The sequence below is a fragment of the Lepisosteus oculatus genome, chromosome 15, assembly GCF_040954835.1.
Source record: "Lepisosteus oculatus isolate fLepOcu1 chromosome 15, fLepOcu1.hap2, whole genome shotgun sequence".
In the NCBI taxonomy this organism is placed as follows: domain Eukaryota; kingdom Metazoa; phylum Chordata; class Actinopteri; order Semionotiformes; family Lepisosteidae; genus Lepisosteus; species Lepisosteus oculatus.
This window is the reverse complement of record NC_090710.1, coordinates 30,917,590-30,936,265: the sequence shown is the minus strand read 5'-3', so window position 1 is coordinate 30,936,265 and position 18,676 is coordinate 30,917,590. Positions and strand designations below refer to the sequence as shown.

The window sequence follows — 18,676 nt, the reverse complement described above, 5'->3', positions numbered from 1 at the left end:
CATGTCTCAGTGCTAAAGGTATCACCCACCAAATGTCTGCCCTATGTGAACGATTTGTACTAACCGTGTGTATAAAGATGGAAGTTTACATTTCTTTTTTAGCAGTGCTTATTCTGTACTCATACACTTTATGCCTGTGACTGATGTTAGCCTAGTATTTGTGTAGATCGTATATAATGAATGTACTATGGTCAGTGACTTGGTAGCAGAAGTTTATCACTTCTGTTCTGTCACATTTTTGTACATTCATACACACTAATCATCAAAATAAATATTACTGCACGTACATTTTAAGAAAATTCAAGAACATATTCATCGCATGTTTTTTTGGTGTCATTTTTGATTGATCATTCATGACTAACGGTCATACACCTGAGTGACAGACAGTTGTATATCCACTAAGTTACCATGTTAGTGGATCAGTGAGTTGGTTGGACACAGGTAAGGTGATTTAACATTTTTAATGTCAGAGCTGGTGAAATTTAATAATAATGTATAAAGACGGGTGGAGCGGGGGCTCTGTGGCTCAGGATCTGCGCCTGTGGCTGGAAGGTTGCCGGTTCAAATCCCGCGGCTGGCAGAGGAATCCTACTCCATTGGGCCCCTGAGCAAGGCCCTTCACCCCAGCTGCTCCAGGGGCGCTGTATAAATGTCTGACCCTGCGCTCTGACCCCCAGCTTCTCTCCCTGTCTGTGTGTCTCATGGAGAGCAAGCTGGGGTCTGCGAAAAGAATAAATCCTAATACAAGAAATTGTATATGGGCAATAAAGGGATCTTATTTATTTAAAGACACAGCAGACAAATATGCCCCTGTTATCAAGAGAACACTGTTGCTCACTGGCTGTTGTGTTTACAGCTGGTAGTATAACCTGGCAAAACATTACGGTAGAACGAACAATATTTCAATGGCCACGTTCTGGTAGTTCTTACAGAGCTCCACTTGAGTACTGATTGATGGCAACCTACCTGCACATCATGAACTTGATCCAGTCCCGAGTCCTCACTGGCTCTCCTTCCTGTGGGCTCGTCCTCTTGTGACATCATTCCAGCAGCACAACACACACTGGTTGTGTAACAGTGGCTATGTTGCAAGATGAGAATGTAATCATTATGTTGCAGACTTTTCTACTCACCAGAATCAAGCCCCACTTTTATGGGATGAAGATAAGATCACTTTATTGGCCATATGTAATTTCTTGTATTAGGAATTTGTCTTTTCTCATACCCCTACTTGCTCTCCATGAGACACACAGACAGGGAGAGAAGCTTGGGGTCAGAGCGCAGGGTCAGCCATTTATACAGCGCCCCTGGAGCAGCTGGGGTTAAGGGCCTTGCTCAGGGGCCCAACGGAGTAGGATTCCTCTGCCAGCCGCGGAATACAAACTAGCAACCTTCCAGTCACAGATCTGTGGCAGATCCTTAGCCACAGAGCCACCAGTCCACCCCTGGGTGCCTGGGACGCCTTGTGGCCTCTAGGACTCAGAGACCAGTGAACAGGCCTGTCCTTTTCCTGCTCTATGTCAAAACCTCTACAGAATCCCACAAGGCAGCAGCTGCAACCTGCTGCAAAGCATGTGTCACAGATGTACAATTTATATCGCTCACTACGGTTACCACAGACTCTACTAACCTCTGTGGATAATCCCTGCTGAGGAACAGTGTATATCATCATGTCGGATTTACCTGTCATGCCTGTTCAATGAAATGTCAGCACGCCTGCAACAAAACGTTGCTCTGTGTGAACGTCTCTGGCTTCAGGCCTTCGTTTTCCTTGATCTTCCTCCCACCTCTTTCCAAAACTCTGAATCATCTCCTGTTTAATCATCTTCCTGAAAGAACAGACTCACACCAACCCAAGACATCTTAACAGCTTCTTTGTATTCATGTTATTTATAATTTTAGATCTGAATATTTATTTTTAAAAAAGCATGAAATAAAAAATAATATAAGCTTATGTTGCTTGTTATAGTTCGCACAGATCCCATACAGTATGTCGTATTACTGTACATAGTTAACAGGGAAAAGTGTGTCACGTTTTTTTCATCAGTTGTGTCCTCTGGAGATATTAGTTGCAGTACATACTTTATAAAGGAATAACCTTCAAGTGAATCCCTTGTGAAACACTTTAATGAACTCCTTAATCGGTAGAGATGTGGAGCAGGGGTGAACAGCTGATCTGTCTAATTGGAAGACTGTTGCTCATGTTCTTTTTGTGAGTGTTCAATTATTTGAACATCAGTTCAGCACGTGCCCATATTCTATTGTGGTGTTTTTACTTTGGTGTTTTTCTCTTCCCTTTAAGTCCCTGGCTTTCTGGAAATGATTCCTCGTGCCACTGCACAGCTTGTTTTTTTGTGACCTTGTCTGTCTTTAAAATGAGATCCCACTGGACACACATGGCTGTTGCAAGTCTAGTATCTTTTTACATTTACTGCTTGCGGATCAGCAGGGTTAGCTCATAACGAGCAAGAACTGAATAGATTAAAAAAAAAAAAGTGATTTGATGCCCTACACAAACACCCAATGTTTATTAACAAATGAAAGTGAGAGTGCACTGAAACTGAGGTGTTTTTGGTAGATGCTGCCCTAGACAAGATAAAGAATGAAACAAACGTTCTTCTGTTCCGATCAATTGCTCATCCGTCCCGTCCGAACTGTGTGCTCCACAAGGGGCTGACAGGTTTCCCCCAGGTCCAGTGGGATGTGTCTTAGCTTTCAGCTTCAAAAAGCAGCGCTGCTGTGAATCAGTTGCTTTAGCTCCCCTTTCCCAGCGCGGCCCTGCTGTCTACTTTGCTTTTAGACGTCCCCAAAGAAGGCTCCACAGCCGAAACGTTGTGTCTCTTTTCTTCTCTTTCCAGCAGGGAATTAACCTTTACTTGTTCCTTTGCAGACTACACATGCTGACGCAGCTCCCCGCCTGAACTACTGAGAAAAGATGGCAATGATGCTGAAGCATAAGACATAACCATTCGCAATGTAATCGACTTATTTCGTTTGTCCTTGACTCTCGACTTCAGTCTTAAATATCATTTCATTTACGGATTCAAGATCTCGGCACCACTTAACAGGCGCAAAAGGCTGCACTGAGGCCAGAACAAGACTATCAATATCACTTATTTGCTCGTTCTTCAAGCTGCAACTGGATAGGAGTGGGGATACTGGGATACGAAGATGCACAGGTGTATTTTAAGCTCCCTTTCGGTGTGGTCCAGATTCACCCGCATCTCGGGTTTGGCGCTGCGCTGCGTTGTTTGACGCTACAGCCTTTTCCACAACCTTTTCAGCGTAGACGGACAGAACATGTAGTAACAGGGAGCGACCAGCAGACGGAGCAGATTTCGCACAATTTGTCTGCCTCCCCCTCCCTCCCACCTCCTTGGCTGGACTTCAGCGTCGTACAGTAGAGGCGCAGCCGCAGTGGGCTGGCAGGCACTTGGAGAGGAAATTCGCGAGCAGTTGTAGTCTCCGCGTCGGTTATTGCTGGATACAAATACTGTATACAGTGCGTTACATTTAATATAAAGGAAGGGGCAAAAAAATGGCGACGCCGGGATCGGATTCCCAGCCCCATTCCCAGCTCGCTTCTGGTTTGGCTCAAGGTAATGTCAGTGGTGTGGGGTATCACAACATGCCGCTCAATCGGGGTCTGGAAAGGACTTTGGAGGAGGCGGCGAACTCCGGGGTGTTGAACCTCAGCGGCAGAAAACTGAAGGAGTTCCCCAGGAGCGCTCTGAACCACGATCTGTCCGACACGGTGCAGGCAGGTAAGACACAGGCGCACCTTCTCCACCGCCGAGCCCGGCGCGTAATGCGTCTGCTGTCCGTAAGCCGAGTTCTACTCCCGTTATTGACTGGGCTTCCCAAACTACTGCGTGATATGTGCCGAAAGTCTTGAAGGGCTACACGTCGGTTTTTTAAACCGCCTTCCTTGTTTTATTTTTACAGATCATTGATATTTTCAGAGTGCAGAAGCAGAGGGTGTTGATGATAAATGCTTCTCTGCTACTGTTTGTACTCTCCAGTTACTGTAGGGCTGTTAAGACTGCATCACGGAATGTGCGAACGGCATTAGCTGTGGACAGCGCTACGGTTCTCCAAGTTGGTAGTTTCTCTAGGAAAGTAGTGTTCATGAGTTGGAATCAAACGATGTTTTCTTGCTTTTCGCGATTTAGTTATGCAATGATGGGATAACAGGTTAGATTGAACGCCATCACTTAGGAGAAGTGGAAGTGATCATGTCCTCTTCTTATTTACTCTGCGCGAATGTGTACAGGATGTCCTGGAATTTCCCTGTGAATTCCCAGAAAGGACCAATTATCAGTTTCACACATCACAATATCACCATCGTTTTTTTTAAAGCAATCTAGTTTTATATTTTTATGCCGTTGAATTCATACATACTTATTTTTTCCTGTTCATTTTATTCTTTCGACCACTATATAACACGAGCCCTTTAATGTAAATAGCTCGTATTCGTGGTGTTCGGGGCGGGGGGGCGTTTTAAAAAGTTATTGTTTTCGTACATTTCCTTGATAGCGCAGTTGACAGTGTAGCTAACGTGCTTGTAATTTTCGGGTTTCTCTTTGGAAGGAACCGCATCTCGCAAACGCGGGCTCTGCTGCTGCGGCTGACCGAGGACAGTTCTTCTTTCAAGAACACGATTTCCGCGGCGGTCGCTCACAGCGCGTCGTGATCCTCTCTGCGCCGAGTGTTATTTTAAAAGGGAAGAGGAGAGCAGGATCAGCTAGGAAAGCACTTCGGGAAAACTAAATTTCCTCAGCCTTTGGCGTAGCGGAAACACTTCGCTCTGCTACACGGGGCTGCTGTACAGCACTTGCTGTACTCCTCCTTCAACAGGAGAGGAGGCGAACATCTAGGTGCATCAAGTGACCCGGCCAGCAAGCCGCAGAGACAGCCACAAGCTCCGGGGCGGTAGTGAAGTCAACTCGCCGTGCTTGTCCTGAGAGCGCAAACCCGCTGGCGTTTAGTGCAAAATGACTCAGACATACACTCATCTTGAGTGTGCAAGCGTCGACGTACTTCACTTCATAGCAGCTGAAGAACCACCCGGGGACTCGTGTAACACTAACAGGAAGGCTGGTTCGTTGTACCGGGTGGGGCACCCCCGTTGCACCGTGTATGCCAAAATACTGTACTCACACAGCTTCAGGAACTAGTGGGTGCAGATATAAGTCACTTTGTTTGAAAGCTTTAGCCAAATAAATGAATTATCGTAAATACGCCGGGCTATATAGCCGCTAATACAGCAGCGTGCTTTGGGAAGTTTTACAGAATTTGTGGTGGGAAGGAGGGGGGGTTTCTGTTTTGGTGGTGTGTGGGTGTGATGTCTGTGTCTTTTAATTTTCATTTCCAAGCAGCGGAGCACTTAAGTTGCAGGAATGGGGCACATATGCATATCTGGTAAACCCTCTGTTTGCAAAAGAAATACTGTAGAAGGTTTCGCCTTGTACAGCACAGACATTGTCCAGTTCAGATGGTCCAGGGTCCCCTTGGAGGACTGAAGTGGGGAGGTGTTGCTTCATGTCCAGTCTGAAGTGAGGCTGTCACCCCTGTCACAGACATGAGATTTCCCAGTTCCTGCCCACCAGCACACCTTACCAGTAGGAAAGCAAGAGATTACAGGCCAATTGTGTGTCAGACTGCATTAACAGGGTATAGTGTTGTAAGTTGTGTTTGTATCCAGGTTAATGGAAACCACCTGTATTGTTGAGTTAGGTTTTACTTCTGTTTTCACCCTGACTTGTTTACAGGAACCAAGCGAATAGATAAACATGCCAAAGAAACTCCCCCGGCTAGTGAAAAAGGCACGGTCACATGAATCTTCAGTGCTAAGTCCACAGTGAACAGGTGAACGTGACTTACACGCGTGTTGACCTGACATGCAGCTCAAGTGATTCTCGGGATGTGATCTTGCATCCCAGAACCGGGAAAATCTAGGAATGTATCCCATTGATACCTGCAGCCATGTTATTAAGGTGTTCTATCTGCTCTCCTCCCCACTGAGAGCTGGTGTGTGGGGAGCGTTCTGGCGCATCATCCAGGTGGGGCTGCACACTGGCGGTGGTGGAGGGGATCCCCATGACCTGTAAAACGCTCTGAGTGGGGTGTTCAGAAAAGCGCTGTGTAAGTGTAAGGATATTATTATTATATTTAATATTATTTTTTATTATTGATAGATGTATGTTTATGCCAGGCTTCTGGCATTGATATGAGGTATATTTCGATCACACTACTGGGAAACTTGTAATCTAACTTTTTTCTTATGAGTGATATGGCTTGCCGTATCACTTCACAGCAGCGTGGAATGCCTGTTTGAGCCTGCCACTGCATTGAAAGAGACAACCTATTTAGGTTCAATATAAATAACTTATAAATATAAATAACAGATCAAGTGTATATTGGTTCATGACCGCACCATTGTATCTCAGAGATCTGCGTGCTGTCTGGACTGAAAGATTTTGTGGTGAGGGATATATGTTTGAGGGACATATGAGTTTGAGGGACATATGTTTGATCCTTAGCTAAGGCTTATTTGAAAAGCATGCTAGAAGTCTTTAAAAGTCACACTGGTGCACACACACCGATGGAGACTAATGACAAATGCCATCTATTTGTAATTTTCATTTTGATTATTTGAAGTACAGGAAGAGTTTTTTAAATCAATACAGCATGAGTATTCGCAATGAAAAAAAAAATTGAACACCCCCTTCTCCTGAACAGTGTGGCCTTTTCGTCTAGCCCTGCAGTAAGAGTGCTTTTGTTTTACCTGCTGTTCCCTGGAATTAGCTGGGATGCAGGGGTGAGACGGTTTTGCACTGCAAGGGAAAGTAAAAAGCTTCCTGTTTCCAGCTGTAGACAAGCTGAACTGAACCCTGTTTGTCGCATGATCCCAGCTTCGTGAATTTATAACTGTCGAGTATGAAGCTCCCTTTGACTGATGCTGTGTGGCGTTTATGAGTGTGAAAATGTGTCACCATCGACATATCAAATGCGGATAAATCACGTAAAGTTTCTTGATTTTTCATGAGATGCTGTTATCAAGGGTGGTATGAGATCAGTTCATTTCCTAATTGTGTGCACATACTGTACTCTCCTGTAATTACTGGTGAGAGGAAGGGAAATTGCTTTCTATAGACAATTAACCTCATTATTTAAAGGTGTTTGAGCACATGAAGGTGGAGCCAGAAGCTTCCAGCATATTAATGATCCACGTCACAGTACTGATTCACATGATTAAGAAATTAGTTGAAAGAGAGGAAAAAAAGTTTATGATCATAGAACTAGAAATGTGTTATGACAGATGAATAAGGTATAACTGTGATAGTGTTATAAAAACGATGCAGATCTCTGAAATAGCTGGCTTCTAGGAGCAACACAGGAGTTGTCAGAGAGCATTAGTTGCCGAGACTCCCTTCAGAATATTTTCTGGCTTAGAATATGTATCCCCCCTCTGCTATTGCACAAGTACACCATGCTTGACATAGGGTACACAGGAAGCTCTTATAATTTCCATCTGCCGAATGTAACATTTCCAGTTTTTCAGATTGTATTCACTGCACAGTGCAACAGAACAATGGCAGTTTTGTACTGTACATTATCTCACGTTCACAGTGTAGTTCAGACCACTGCCACATGATATGTGGACATCCAATTCCAGTTAATCCAAATGGTGGCTATATTGTGCAGTAATTTGGGATTATGAATTGCTCAAGATAACTGTTTAGAAAGCTTGCCCATTGTGTCACCGTTAACAACATTTTTCATGCCCCTGTCAACGAAGAGGTCCTCTGTGTTCATTACATTGAACCATTTTTTCATTTTTCAACTCTGACCGTGAAATTGTTCTGCTTCGCTCATATTATTTTTACTAGAGCTAATGTGCTGGTCGTTATTCCACCTACAGAGCTACTGTATGTCATGGGGATGGACTCTTTACCATTAGCTCATCTTTGGGAGAGTGTCAGAAATCTCTTGCTGATTTGCATACAATTAAGGTTCTTCGGTAGAATAAGAAATAACCAACTTACTCTGAGTGTTCGTGCTGGATTTTAACTGAGCTACTCAAGCACATTTGCTGTCTTCTTGTTAAGCCACTCCACACAGTAGATTTGGCCTTCTGATTTGGGGTCACCGTCCAGCTGAAAGGTGAGTTTTTGTCTCAGTTTTAGGTCTTTAGGAGACTGAAGCAGATTTACCATTGTGAATCTGAGCTCTGCCATAGCTATGATTTGTTTCTGAAAGGATCCTGCAGGAAACTTGGTTCTGATTAAAGCAGCAGTGAAAATAAATGCTCCTAGGTCTAGATGGGTTACTTTGCTGGCATTAAAAGTATTTTTTTCTAAGTAAGATGGACCTACTGTTTATGGCTCTCAGCATCAAACCCAGGGTGCTTTTAAAGTGTTTGATTCTTCACTCGTTCTAATATACCAGACAGCCATGAACTTACAAAGGCTGTGCATCAAGCTGTTTAGAATGTTCTTCATTAGTAACATTCACTTTGAGAGCACACAGTTTGGAAAGGAGGATAACCTTGATTACTCTGGCTTTTTCAGCCTTTTCTAACTTCAAAATACGTGAAGGACCAATCGGATTGGCAGTCGGGCTTGTAAGGCCTCACAAGGGGGAATTTTGTTAGACGTACATACAGTATTTAGAATGCCTCTCCGAAGTGGTTTTAAGATACAGTAAGTTCTCCACCGGCTTGCAATATAGGCAAACCAGATAAACTCAGCACCCAAAGAGTAATGCAGTGGAGCTTTGAAGTTATACCAATAGATACTGCCTGTCCTGCTTTTGATTAGTATAATGCTTAAGCGGAGAGGGGAGGACATGGCAGCTCTCAGTTTACCCTGCTCAGGGTCTGCCTGTTGCTGGACCTCGATGTGTGCATGCTGAGGCTTGAGGCCGTCTCCTGTACGCTGGCTAACTGCTTCGCAGGCCCGAGCTTCAGAGCAGGAAACTGCTGCACCTCCTCCCACTTTCTCTACCGACGCTGGAAAGAGCAGGAAGGGGTTATTTTTGGCTCCGTTTCAACCACTTGAGGCTGCTCTTCGGAATCTGTCCACCCTTGGCCAGGCATCCTTGTGGGACTGTGCGACAGCGAAGGCATGCGAGTAATGCACGGGCAGCCTTGAAGTGGTGGGCGACCGTCCGCCGGGGCCACAGCCCAGTAACCCGCGTGCCCAAACACACTGACCCTCTCGCTCAACCCTGAAATCTGAGCTCCGGCCTGCAGCAGCTTCTGTAAATGGTTGCCAAACAGCAATGTGGGAAACCTGAGGAAGAAGCGAGTATTAGGGCTTCTGTTGTGCACTGTTTGCCAGAAGCTCTGAGGAAGGGACTTTCATATCAGTGATCACCTGCTGATTTCTTGCTCTACCTGATGTTCATTTTTTGAGCAGTTTTCTAAAACAAAAACACTTTAGGGCCTTTTTAATTAATATTGCTTGCTTCTACACACCTACTGCACCTTAGAACCATTTCTGTGGTTTCCTTAAATTTGAGGTGCTGTACGTATGGTTCGTGTGTTGTCTATGCGTAGGTACAGTCGGTGCATTTCTGTGACTACATGAGTTTATCTTTGTGTTTACAATTCAAATAAGTAATAAGGGAAGAATTGCCAAATGGTGACCAAGCATGCTGCTTTCTGGCAGACAAAGGGGCTTTGTGGCCAGCCAAGACTCTATCTGTGTATTTGTAAAAACTGCTCCTCAAAGTCAAAACCCCGCCTCTCTGTGTCTAATTTCTGTGTCCATCTTACAGTGCCTTGATGTAAACGGTCACCCTCCTTTTAAGCAGGAACAGAGCTGCTTTAAAATTTGGAGAGGTTTCAGGCCTGAGAAAAGTACTGTAGGTTTTGTGAGCACGAGTACTGTAGTTTACACAAGAGTGGTAAGGTACAGTTTTCCAGATGAGAAGTAAATGCACTGTATCTAGGGCAGCCCTAACCGTGTGGGGACACTCTGCCATTCTCTAGACACAGAGCACTGCTAATTTTACACTTGGCAGAAGTACACGTCCTCACAGAAAGAATCCTTGCTTTTTGCCATTTGCCCCCATTTCAGCACAGTCTTTCCCTCACTGAACAGTCTTTATCAAGGGGAGGTGCAGTTAATAAATTAAGTGCTGAATACACTACTTTTAAAGTGTTTCCTTGTTCCTTGATTCCTGCTTGACGCTGTTAACACACAGACTGCAAGAGCTGCTGACAGACTGTGAATGGTGGAGTTAAAATAATCATATGTATGTGTTTGGCATACATACCCTCACACAGGGTGTTGAAATGGGAGGTGATTACATGTATGTGATTACATGTAAGTGTGAGCCACAGGACAGCAGTAGAAACAAGATGGACGTGTATTTAGAACTGAAGACAGGAGGCAATTCTTTACATAAAGGGTTGTAGGAGTCTGGAACAAGCTGCCCCCCATGCGGGCATGACTGTCAGATCGTTTAGCTGTTAGCAACCATTTAATATAGTCGGGTTTGATGGCTTTCTCTTGTTTGTAACTTTTCTTGTACTGTATATATGTATACTAATAATTTGTAAAAAACTTTGAATTTATAAATATAAAATTATTGATAAATAATTAAAACACTCCTATTGGAGCTAGTGTGTAGCATGTGAAACAAGTGTCTGGTGTGGTCTCTCTCCCTTAGAAGTGTTTTCCCAAAGAAGTCTGAGTTGCCGCAGCAAAGGAAAGCTGTCATTTGCAGATGAAGAGCGGCGTGGGGATTGAGCTGCACAGGGCAGGGGAAGGCGAAGGCTGACACTTCATCCCACTGTGTGGCACGCAGTATCTCCTTAGACCACTGCGGGCGTGACTGCTGATTGTACTGCTGGATGAGTTCACTCGCGATCACATCTGGAATATTCTCCTCCACCCCGCAGTAGGAACACGCTTTTAGCAGAAAGAGAAGACAGTAGCGTAACAGTTCAGATTAACAAGGTGTGAGCAGTGCTGTGTACAGCCCTGTGTCTGATTGTTTTTGTGTTGTTGTCTTTGGTTTTGTGCCACTGCTTGCCCTGAGCCTGTGCTATTTCCTGCCACGTTCAATATCTAAGGAGATCAGTTTGTACCTGCTGTTAAAAGTCAATGTCTTCTTTATTTTTTTTTTGTCTGGTCTTGTTTGTGAAATGATGGAGTAGAGTGGTTTGCAGCTTTCTGTTTGTCAAAGACCTGTCAGACAAAAAAACGTCATTCAGGCCTGTTGGGCATGATCAACAGCCTTGGTGCAGAGCACTGTTGTGGGGCTGCATTAATCTTTCCTGATCAGGAGTAACCTTCTTTTCTAAAAGCAAATTCAGCAATATTTAGAGGAAGGTGGGTCAGTTTTGGATTTTATGAGAATAGGGCTGTGTTAATGCTGTCTGTTGCCGTCAAGACAGCGATGCGGTTTTCGTAGTAATCCTCCATACTGTACTAGGCTCTTAGGGAGCAAAACAACATGACGTATTTGGACAAACCAAGCTTTCCTCCTGGTGAGCTGAAGATGCTGTAACTCTTGATCTTGAGTTCGGGGGAGAGCACAGAGAAAACCAGACTGCTCTGAAGCTCTGACAGTGCAGGTAACACACTCTGTGATCGTTTGGAAATGGGGGTAGCCTGTGGCCTTGACACAAGTATCTCATTTCAGCAGTGCAGTTTTTACTGCTGTTGATAAGAGACGAAAGACATTTTCCCATGACGGCCCACAGTAGCTTGCATAACGCAGAAGCATTTCCATTCCCAAACACCATGGCATTTGTTGCAGAAATATACCCGCTGGGAATTATATGTCCCCTGTGTGAAGGAGAAGGAATGGTGAGCAGTTTTGACTTCATGTAGTAGACATTTATGGGTGAAGCAGATATGGTAGCAGACTATTAAATTAAGCATGATAGGGTACTGTACCACATGTGCTGCAGGACAAGATTTATTTATGTTCATTACGTGGCTTGAGATTCATTTATAGACAAAAGAAATAGGTTGTCTGATTCGCTGTTATAAGCGCAGTAATATTTTTTCATCTACTTTTGCTTGTAGGTCCTGTTTGGGTGAGTTAAATTAATTTAGATTCATTTAGAACTGCAGGCTTAAGAGGCTGTACTCCATGGTACTGGAGAAATAGCTGGAATATGAATCGCACTGTTTTGTTCTTTCTGTGCTGCGGTGGTGTTAGTGCCCGGGCAGCTCTGCCTTGTTCCTGACGCCTCCTGACTGGGCCTGGTGGCCTCTCCCTGAATTTCCCCGAAGCTGCAGGCCCAGTGCTGGTGAAATCCCAGCACACCTTGCTCTGGCAGGGACCGGAGGGGTGCTTGGAGTCCAGTAAGGAAGAAGGCCTTGTCAAGGGACAGGCCGAGGCACTTCTGACCAAGGGAAGCGTTGCCAATGAGGATCTGACAAACGCAAAGCATGTAGTACGTGTTCATCCTGGGGATCGTGCTCCTGGGTGCAGCTCACCAAGCAGTCAGAGGCAGAAGCCTACTGAGTTTGTCGCATCTGCTTTTTCCTTACAAAAGCACTACTGCTGTGTGATACTATGCTGTGTGATACACATCACTTCATTTTTATATTGTAATTGGATTTTTTAAATTATTTTTGGTATTTTGTCATGAATAAAAAAAACATTTAATTTTTTTTAGGTTAGCTGTTTTCGGGTAGTGCTTTTTTTATTTCTGTAATTTTAATCTGCATGCAAACGTGTTTTCAGATGAAGTGAGCCCGACGATAAAGCGATTTCCTTCTCTCGTGTGACATGTTAATGGCGGTCTTCCTGGATCTTCCTGCCCGGGACAGAGAGCCCTTTGCCCTGGCGTCAGTGATGACCAGTGAATTACTTTCAACCAGACTCGAAATGAAAACCCAGGCACACCTAGGTGCTTTTCTTTTCGACAGCTGGTGAGTCTGAAGTGGACATTGGTTCTTCTACACCCAGGCCTTGATTAAAAGGGAGAACAAAAAGAGTAAAGGTCTTGTGGATTTCATGTCCTGCCAATAGGCAGTATTATATATATATAATCATGTTCTTATGGAAGAGGCTGCTCTCAGTTATGAAGCCCCCTGCTGTCTTTACCTAGTGGGTGTTTGCTTTAGGGTCTTAACCTTTTCCTTTTTTAGCCATCTGAACGAGGAACTAAAAAAAACACACTGGAAAATGCCCTGCATGTAAAGATAAAATTACTGCAGGGCTGTGATCCTTCTGTCATAAATGTAAAGCTTGAATCTCCTTGATAAATGCCGCGCGGTGTGTTTGTACTTTGCCGAGTTAAAGACTCTCTCTGCCCAGCGGTGTGTTTATAGTCCGCCCACTGCCACACTCACCCTGTTCAGGGTCTTCTGCAGCTCGGTTGTCCCAGTTAGGTTTCCTTAGAGATCCGGTAAACATGCTGTCGTACAGAACTGTGACCTGCTGCTTGGGCTAGCTCGAGGGCCATGGTGAGTGGACCCTGTTAACAAAAGCCTCTCATTTAGCTGTGTTTTTGTCATGGGTTGAAGGCAGTTGGCAGGTCGGAGGTTGTTACACCGTCCTGAAGACAACACATCGAGAGTGTGTTTCCCTGGAAACAAACTTCAGACTTAAAGACTTGTCCCGGGTCCCAGCAAGACGGATAGACAGTATGTGAATCTGCTCAAACCAAAATGGCCGGACTGCCGATTTTTCTCTTTCTTTGGCTTTGATCCATGTCCCATACCACTTAATCCTGGTGTTTATAAGAGCGTGGTTGGTACCCTTGTAGTTTACTCGAAGTTCACTCACACTCTCAAAGTACGTACATAGGGACTTGTCTGGAAGCCTTCAAATGTGGGATTGTTCTTTGTGTTTTTCTGAGCTGAACTCTATAAAGATTTTCCTCCTTCTTGATTCAACACTGTTCTTCAGCTCCAGTGGTTTCTGTCAGCTGTCGATCAAAGGAACACCGATTTGAAAGGGCCTGTGAGAAACATTGTGTGTTTCAGTGGTGGAGAGTTTGTGTAATCATTTCCTTTAAAAAAATGAACACAAACTTTTGTGCTGAAGAACATTAGAGAAACAAAGCTCCACTCATTTCATGTTAGCCCTTAAATCCTATCCTAGAGTTACATAATTATTTGAATAATTACACGAAGTTATCTGTATTTCAGTACAGTCTACAAGTGTATGAGTACATTTGAAACAACTGTACAGCTGCCAGCTTCTAGTTTTCTTTCTAAACATTTTTTGTTGTACATTAGCCAGCAATTTTTATTAAGAGTAAAAAATCAAAACATAAGCAGTAAAGTGGACTCAACTGTATGTTCAGCCCAGTGCAGATGGATTATCGACCAGATTCGTTGTACATTATTTGGGTAAATCAGAGTGGGAGGCTGTGATAGCATGTGTTGGCTGAAAGCAGTGGCTGTTTCTTCATTCTGCTGTTCTGTGTGGCATTGATTTTAACTTGTTCCTTTTATTTGGACGCTACCTTTTGTGCTGTACTGCATTACATTGTTTCAGTTGAATTGCTATATCCTTTTTATGGAGAAACTGGCAATTTCCATAAAAGAAATGAAATTCTATTGGCAAAGATGCCTGTCTGCCTGAAAAATATCTTATCCTTTCCTTTTTTTTTTTGTTTGGGATATTGTCCATGCATGAAACTCTGGCAAAGCAGACCGTAGGAATGCATTACACAGGAAGTCATTCTATTCCTCTTGGTGTGGTGTGAATTCTGAGCATGCCATCTTGTTCTATGACTGTGGTGTGCTGTCGGTGCTTGGAGACAAGGGTGGTGTTAGTTCTAATTGAATGTACTATAAAAGAATGACTATTGAAGGGAAGTCATGCAAGTTCTTATGATCCTCGTTAATTACAACAGTCTCCAGGAGGTTTTGGGGGGGGCATTGCCCAGCAGTGGATATTCATTTAGTTTGCTCACCATATTTAGCTCTCCCAGATAAGAGCATTGCATTTCTTTTGAACCGTATAACGTTTCTGTCATTTGTTTGTGTAAGATATGACTTCTCACAAAGATGGTGCCTTCACTTATAGCATTCTTGCATCATAAACAAACTGGAACAGTGTTCCAAGATGGCTTTGATACGCTGCACAACCACATGACTAATCCTTAATTAAGATAAACTGAGGCCCAGGCTGGGGCTTCACTGTACTTGGAAAACAAAAGCACTCATCAGCTGATAAATGGCGTATCAATGAAAAAAGGAACTTCAGCATTGTAGGTGCTTGTATCTTTGCTCTGTTTGGTTCCATTCAGGAGTTGAAGCAAATTATGTGTTTACATCTGTTTCAACAGCTCTGAGTGATGTTATTTTACTTTTTATGCATGAAACCAGAGCACAACTTGTGATATGAGGGACAGAGCTTCAAAATGCGGTTTTGACTCCTTATCACATCTACAGTTTCGCAAAGCATGAAAATACTTTGTTTCTTTTGATCCACATTGTGTAGGGGTTACATGCCTTTTAAGATAGATGCCTCTGCTCAAAGCCCTTTCCTCTTCCATATCGGGGAGTTTTGTCAAATCTCACTCCTTTCTTTTGATTTACAAACAGAAGAGAGAAAAGCATCAGGCGGCCCGCTGGTGTAGCCAGAGAAGTGAGATAATTAGCTGCCTGTTTAAAAACACCAGTTGTGAATGGGCTGAGTGTGTTGTTAAATACTGGAACACTGGTGTCTAAGTTGCTGTTCAATCAAGGATGCTGATTTGGAAAAGCCGTGTAGCTACAGGAAGGCAGATCTGCTATGGCAGGAGCTCCTTCGACAGCCTGACTTGGGGTTTGCTGAAGAGAGGAAGTGTTTTGTGCTGCTGTGCTCCCAGACAATGAAAAGGGGGAGGTGACACTTCCTGGCACTGTGTTTGAGAACAAAGTGAAAAGCACTAAGCTGCAGCTTATAAAAGATTGTTTTTCCTTTTGCACGCCTAACAGTTTCAAAAACTGAAGTCCATAGGCCTCAATACATCACCATAATAGTCTAGGAGCAGAAATAAATATGTTTCTCTCACTGTAAGTTTCATGTTTCCATCATACAGTACATATAAACACATTGAAAATTGTGGCTTTGAAGCACTTTGAGTGCTGTATGTTTTCTCATACAGTAGCCGCTGGGAACATGCATTTGACTGAGCTACAGCTTTCTGGAAATTAAAAGAAATGAATGAAAGTGTTAGATATCTTATGAAAGTAATAATCTACAAGTTAAAATCTATTCACTAACATTTTGTGGTTTAATGGGATGACTATGAAACTCTCTTGTCATGTTTAATAATAATTCCTTGAATTTATGTAGTGCCTTTGTTCCCACAAACTCTCGACTGCCTTTACGCACAGGAAGGGCTCAGCCCATCCACTGCTGAAGTACCTTCACCTGCGAGAGCCAGGACAGTCATCACAGTATGTGCCAGCAGTCCCACTACGTGCTCTTTATCGTGTATTAAAATATATTCTCTGAACACATTTTAGTCAAGAGGTTCTTTATGCAGAATTCTGCATTTTAAGTTCAAACCTGCTCCAGAAGAGAACAATGAATTATGGTAAAGCTGGACTGGCTGGGATATATCAAAAGCAACACGGACAGCATTTGCTTAAAGGCTTTCAGTTTGTTGAAAACCTTGCGGAGTGCCCAGGGAGCACAATGCTGTCAGAAATGTGCCTTGATTTAATTAGATTTTACCAGTCCTAAGGTAAGGGATAAAGATTCCCAGCTATGAAGAACTCCCTGGGGTATCTATAGTTTAGCCTTGGTGTAGCTGATACTGTAGGTACTGGAACTTATCTGGGTGGTTGTTTGGGAAAATACAGATTTGTGTAAATACTGTATGAAACACAATTTAGTCATGATTCATGATTTATTTGCTCCTTCTTGTTAAGGGAGAAGGGGTCTATGTTACCTTTAGACTACATACTACTGTACACATGCCTCGTCAGAGCTGTGCAGTGTCTTCCAAGCAAACTCATTTTGGATCAGGAGCAAAATTCCTAATGAAATCTGGTGCCCAGCCAGGGTCTCGCATAGGCTTCCTCTGTGGGTACACAGGGTGATTCAGCTCTTTCTGTTGGGTACCATCCTTTACAGAGCAGTGTTAAAAGTCCAACGCTCAGTTCACTTTTACAAGGGATGCTTAAGTCAGTGGTGTCCAATCTTTGTCCTGGTGGGCTGGTGTATCCGTTGATATTGGTTGCCTGTTACTCTGACATGACTAAGCAAACTGGCCAAAACAAAGAGATCTTGTTACTGACTTCCAAGGCTCTAAGCCATCTGCCTCCATCATACATCTCTGAGCTCCTCCATGTTCACACTCCCTCCTGCTGAGGCTGGTCCTCTGCTCACTGTACCAGGGACTGAATCACGGACCTCCGGAGACAGTGTCCTTTCTGTCATTACTCCAGTGTTACAGAATGACTTCCTTAGACTCTAAGAGAGACAACTTCTTTAACTCGCTTCAAATCCAAACTTAAAACTTACCTTTTATACCAAGGTCTGTGCCTGATTGCCTGTAAAAGCCTGCATGTACCTGCTTATTTGGTCTTTTTCTTTATTCACGATGTCCTTGGGTTCTGGAAAGGCACTTTATAAATAAAAGTTATTATTATTTTCATTCACTCTCAGTTACCAGTGAGTGTAACCAGTTGGTCGTTGGCCTAACTGGGCCTGTTAAAAACAAGATAATTACCTGCTGACAACCCTGGTCCTCCAGGTCAAGGACTGGATACCACTGGCTTTAATAAACTAGCTGGTGTCCATTTTGGCATGTTGCTCTTTCCACTGCCAGTATAAAGGATTCCTATACAGTATGTCACTTGTTAAGAGTAGTATAAATGCCAGTTGGTGAAAAGAACAAAAAATATTTTAAAACACTTGAATCCCTTGTTGAATGGGCACTTTACTTACAAGTGCTCATGAAAATGAACAATGCGTATACATTCCTGTTTTTTTAGACTGCCTATACATCCCTGTTTTTCACTAATACAAGCTCCAAGTGTGTAGCTTGTTTTTCCATTTTTATTTTTCAGACGTCTCCGCTGTTGTTGTCTGTAAATTTATTTTTTCACTTATTTAATAACTAAAAAATGCAAATTAGGGGCCTATTATGAAAACTGCTACACTACAAATAATATAGGATTTCTTCCATTTTATCCTTAATGTCACCGGATACATACAGTTGCTGTAACTGTCCTAACAGAAATTGAGTTATACCTGTAAAGGTGTTGAATAAATATGTTGAATGCTTTATTTAAAAAAAAGGTTATTGATCCATGAATTTTAACATTTTATACAATTAATTGTTTTATTTTGATTATAAATGTACAGTGTCAATCGGTATCCCAAGACAGCCAGATAATTTTACTTTTACGGGTTTTATTCTATCTTGTCTGCACAAGATTTATTAACTAACATAATACACATTTTTTTCATAATAAAAAAAACATTTTTCATGTGTACTGCAGAGATCTTGCTAATTTTCTTTTTCCATATAACTGTTTTGTAATACATTTAAACATTACAACTTGCATGTATCAGAACAGTAACTGAACTCAATTGGTTTATGTTCAGTTATGATACTTTTACATGCACTTCATTGGGAATTTAGTGTTGTTTACACAGTACAGTAAGTGTTTCCACCAATGGGCAGAAAGTTTGTAACCAATTGTACTTCTACAACAAGGGATGTGTGTACAGGTATATACAGTAAGTA

General features: G+C 43.0%; 1 protein-coding gene across 5 annotated transcripts in view; it reads left to right on the top strand.

Annotated features, from left to right (window-relative positions):
* The first annotated feature begins 3,390 nt into the window (after nucleotides 1–3,390).
* lrch1 (leucine-rich repeats and calponin homology (CH) domain containing 1) overlaps nucleotides 3,391–18,676 on the top strand; it is an 81,574-nt gene continuing 66,288 nt past the window's right edge. For 3 of the 5 annotated variants that reach the window (XM_015364287.2, XM_015364286.2, XM_015364284.2), the window contains exon 1: nucleotides 3,391–3,764. In XM_015364287.2, coding sequence (XP_015219773.1) covers nucleotides 3,539–3,764 — 226 coding nt within the window. In that variant the 5' untranslated portion in view covers nucleotides 3,391–3,538. The remainder of the gene's footprint in view (nucleotides 3,765–18,676) is intronic. The other 2 variants (XM_006639205.3, XM_015364285.2) reach the window with 1 other exon arrangement.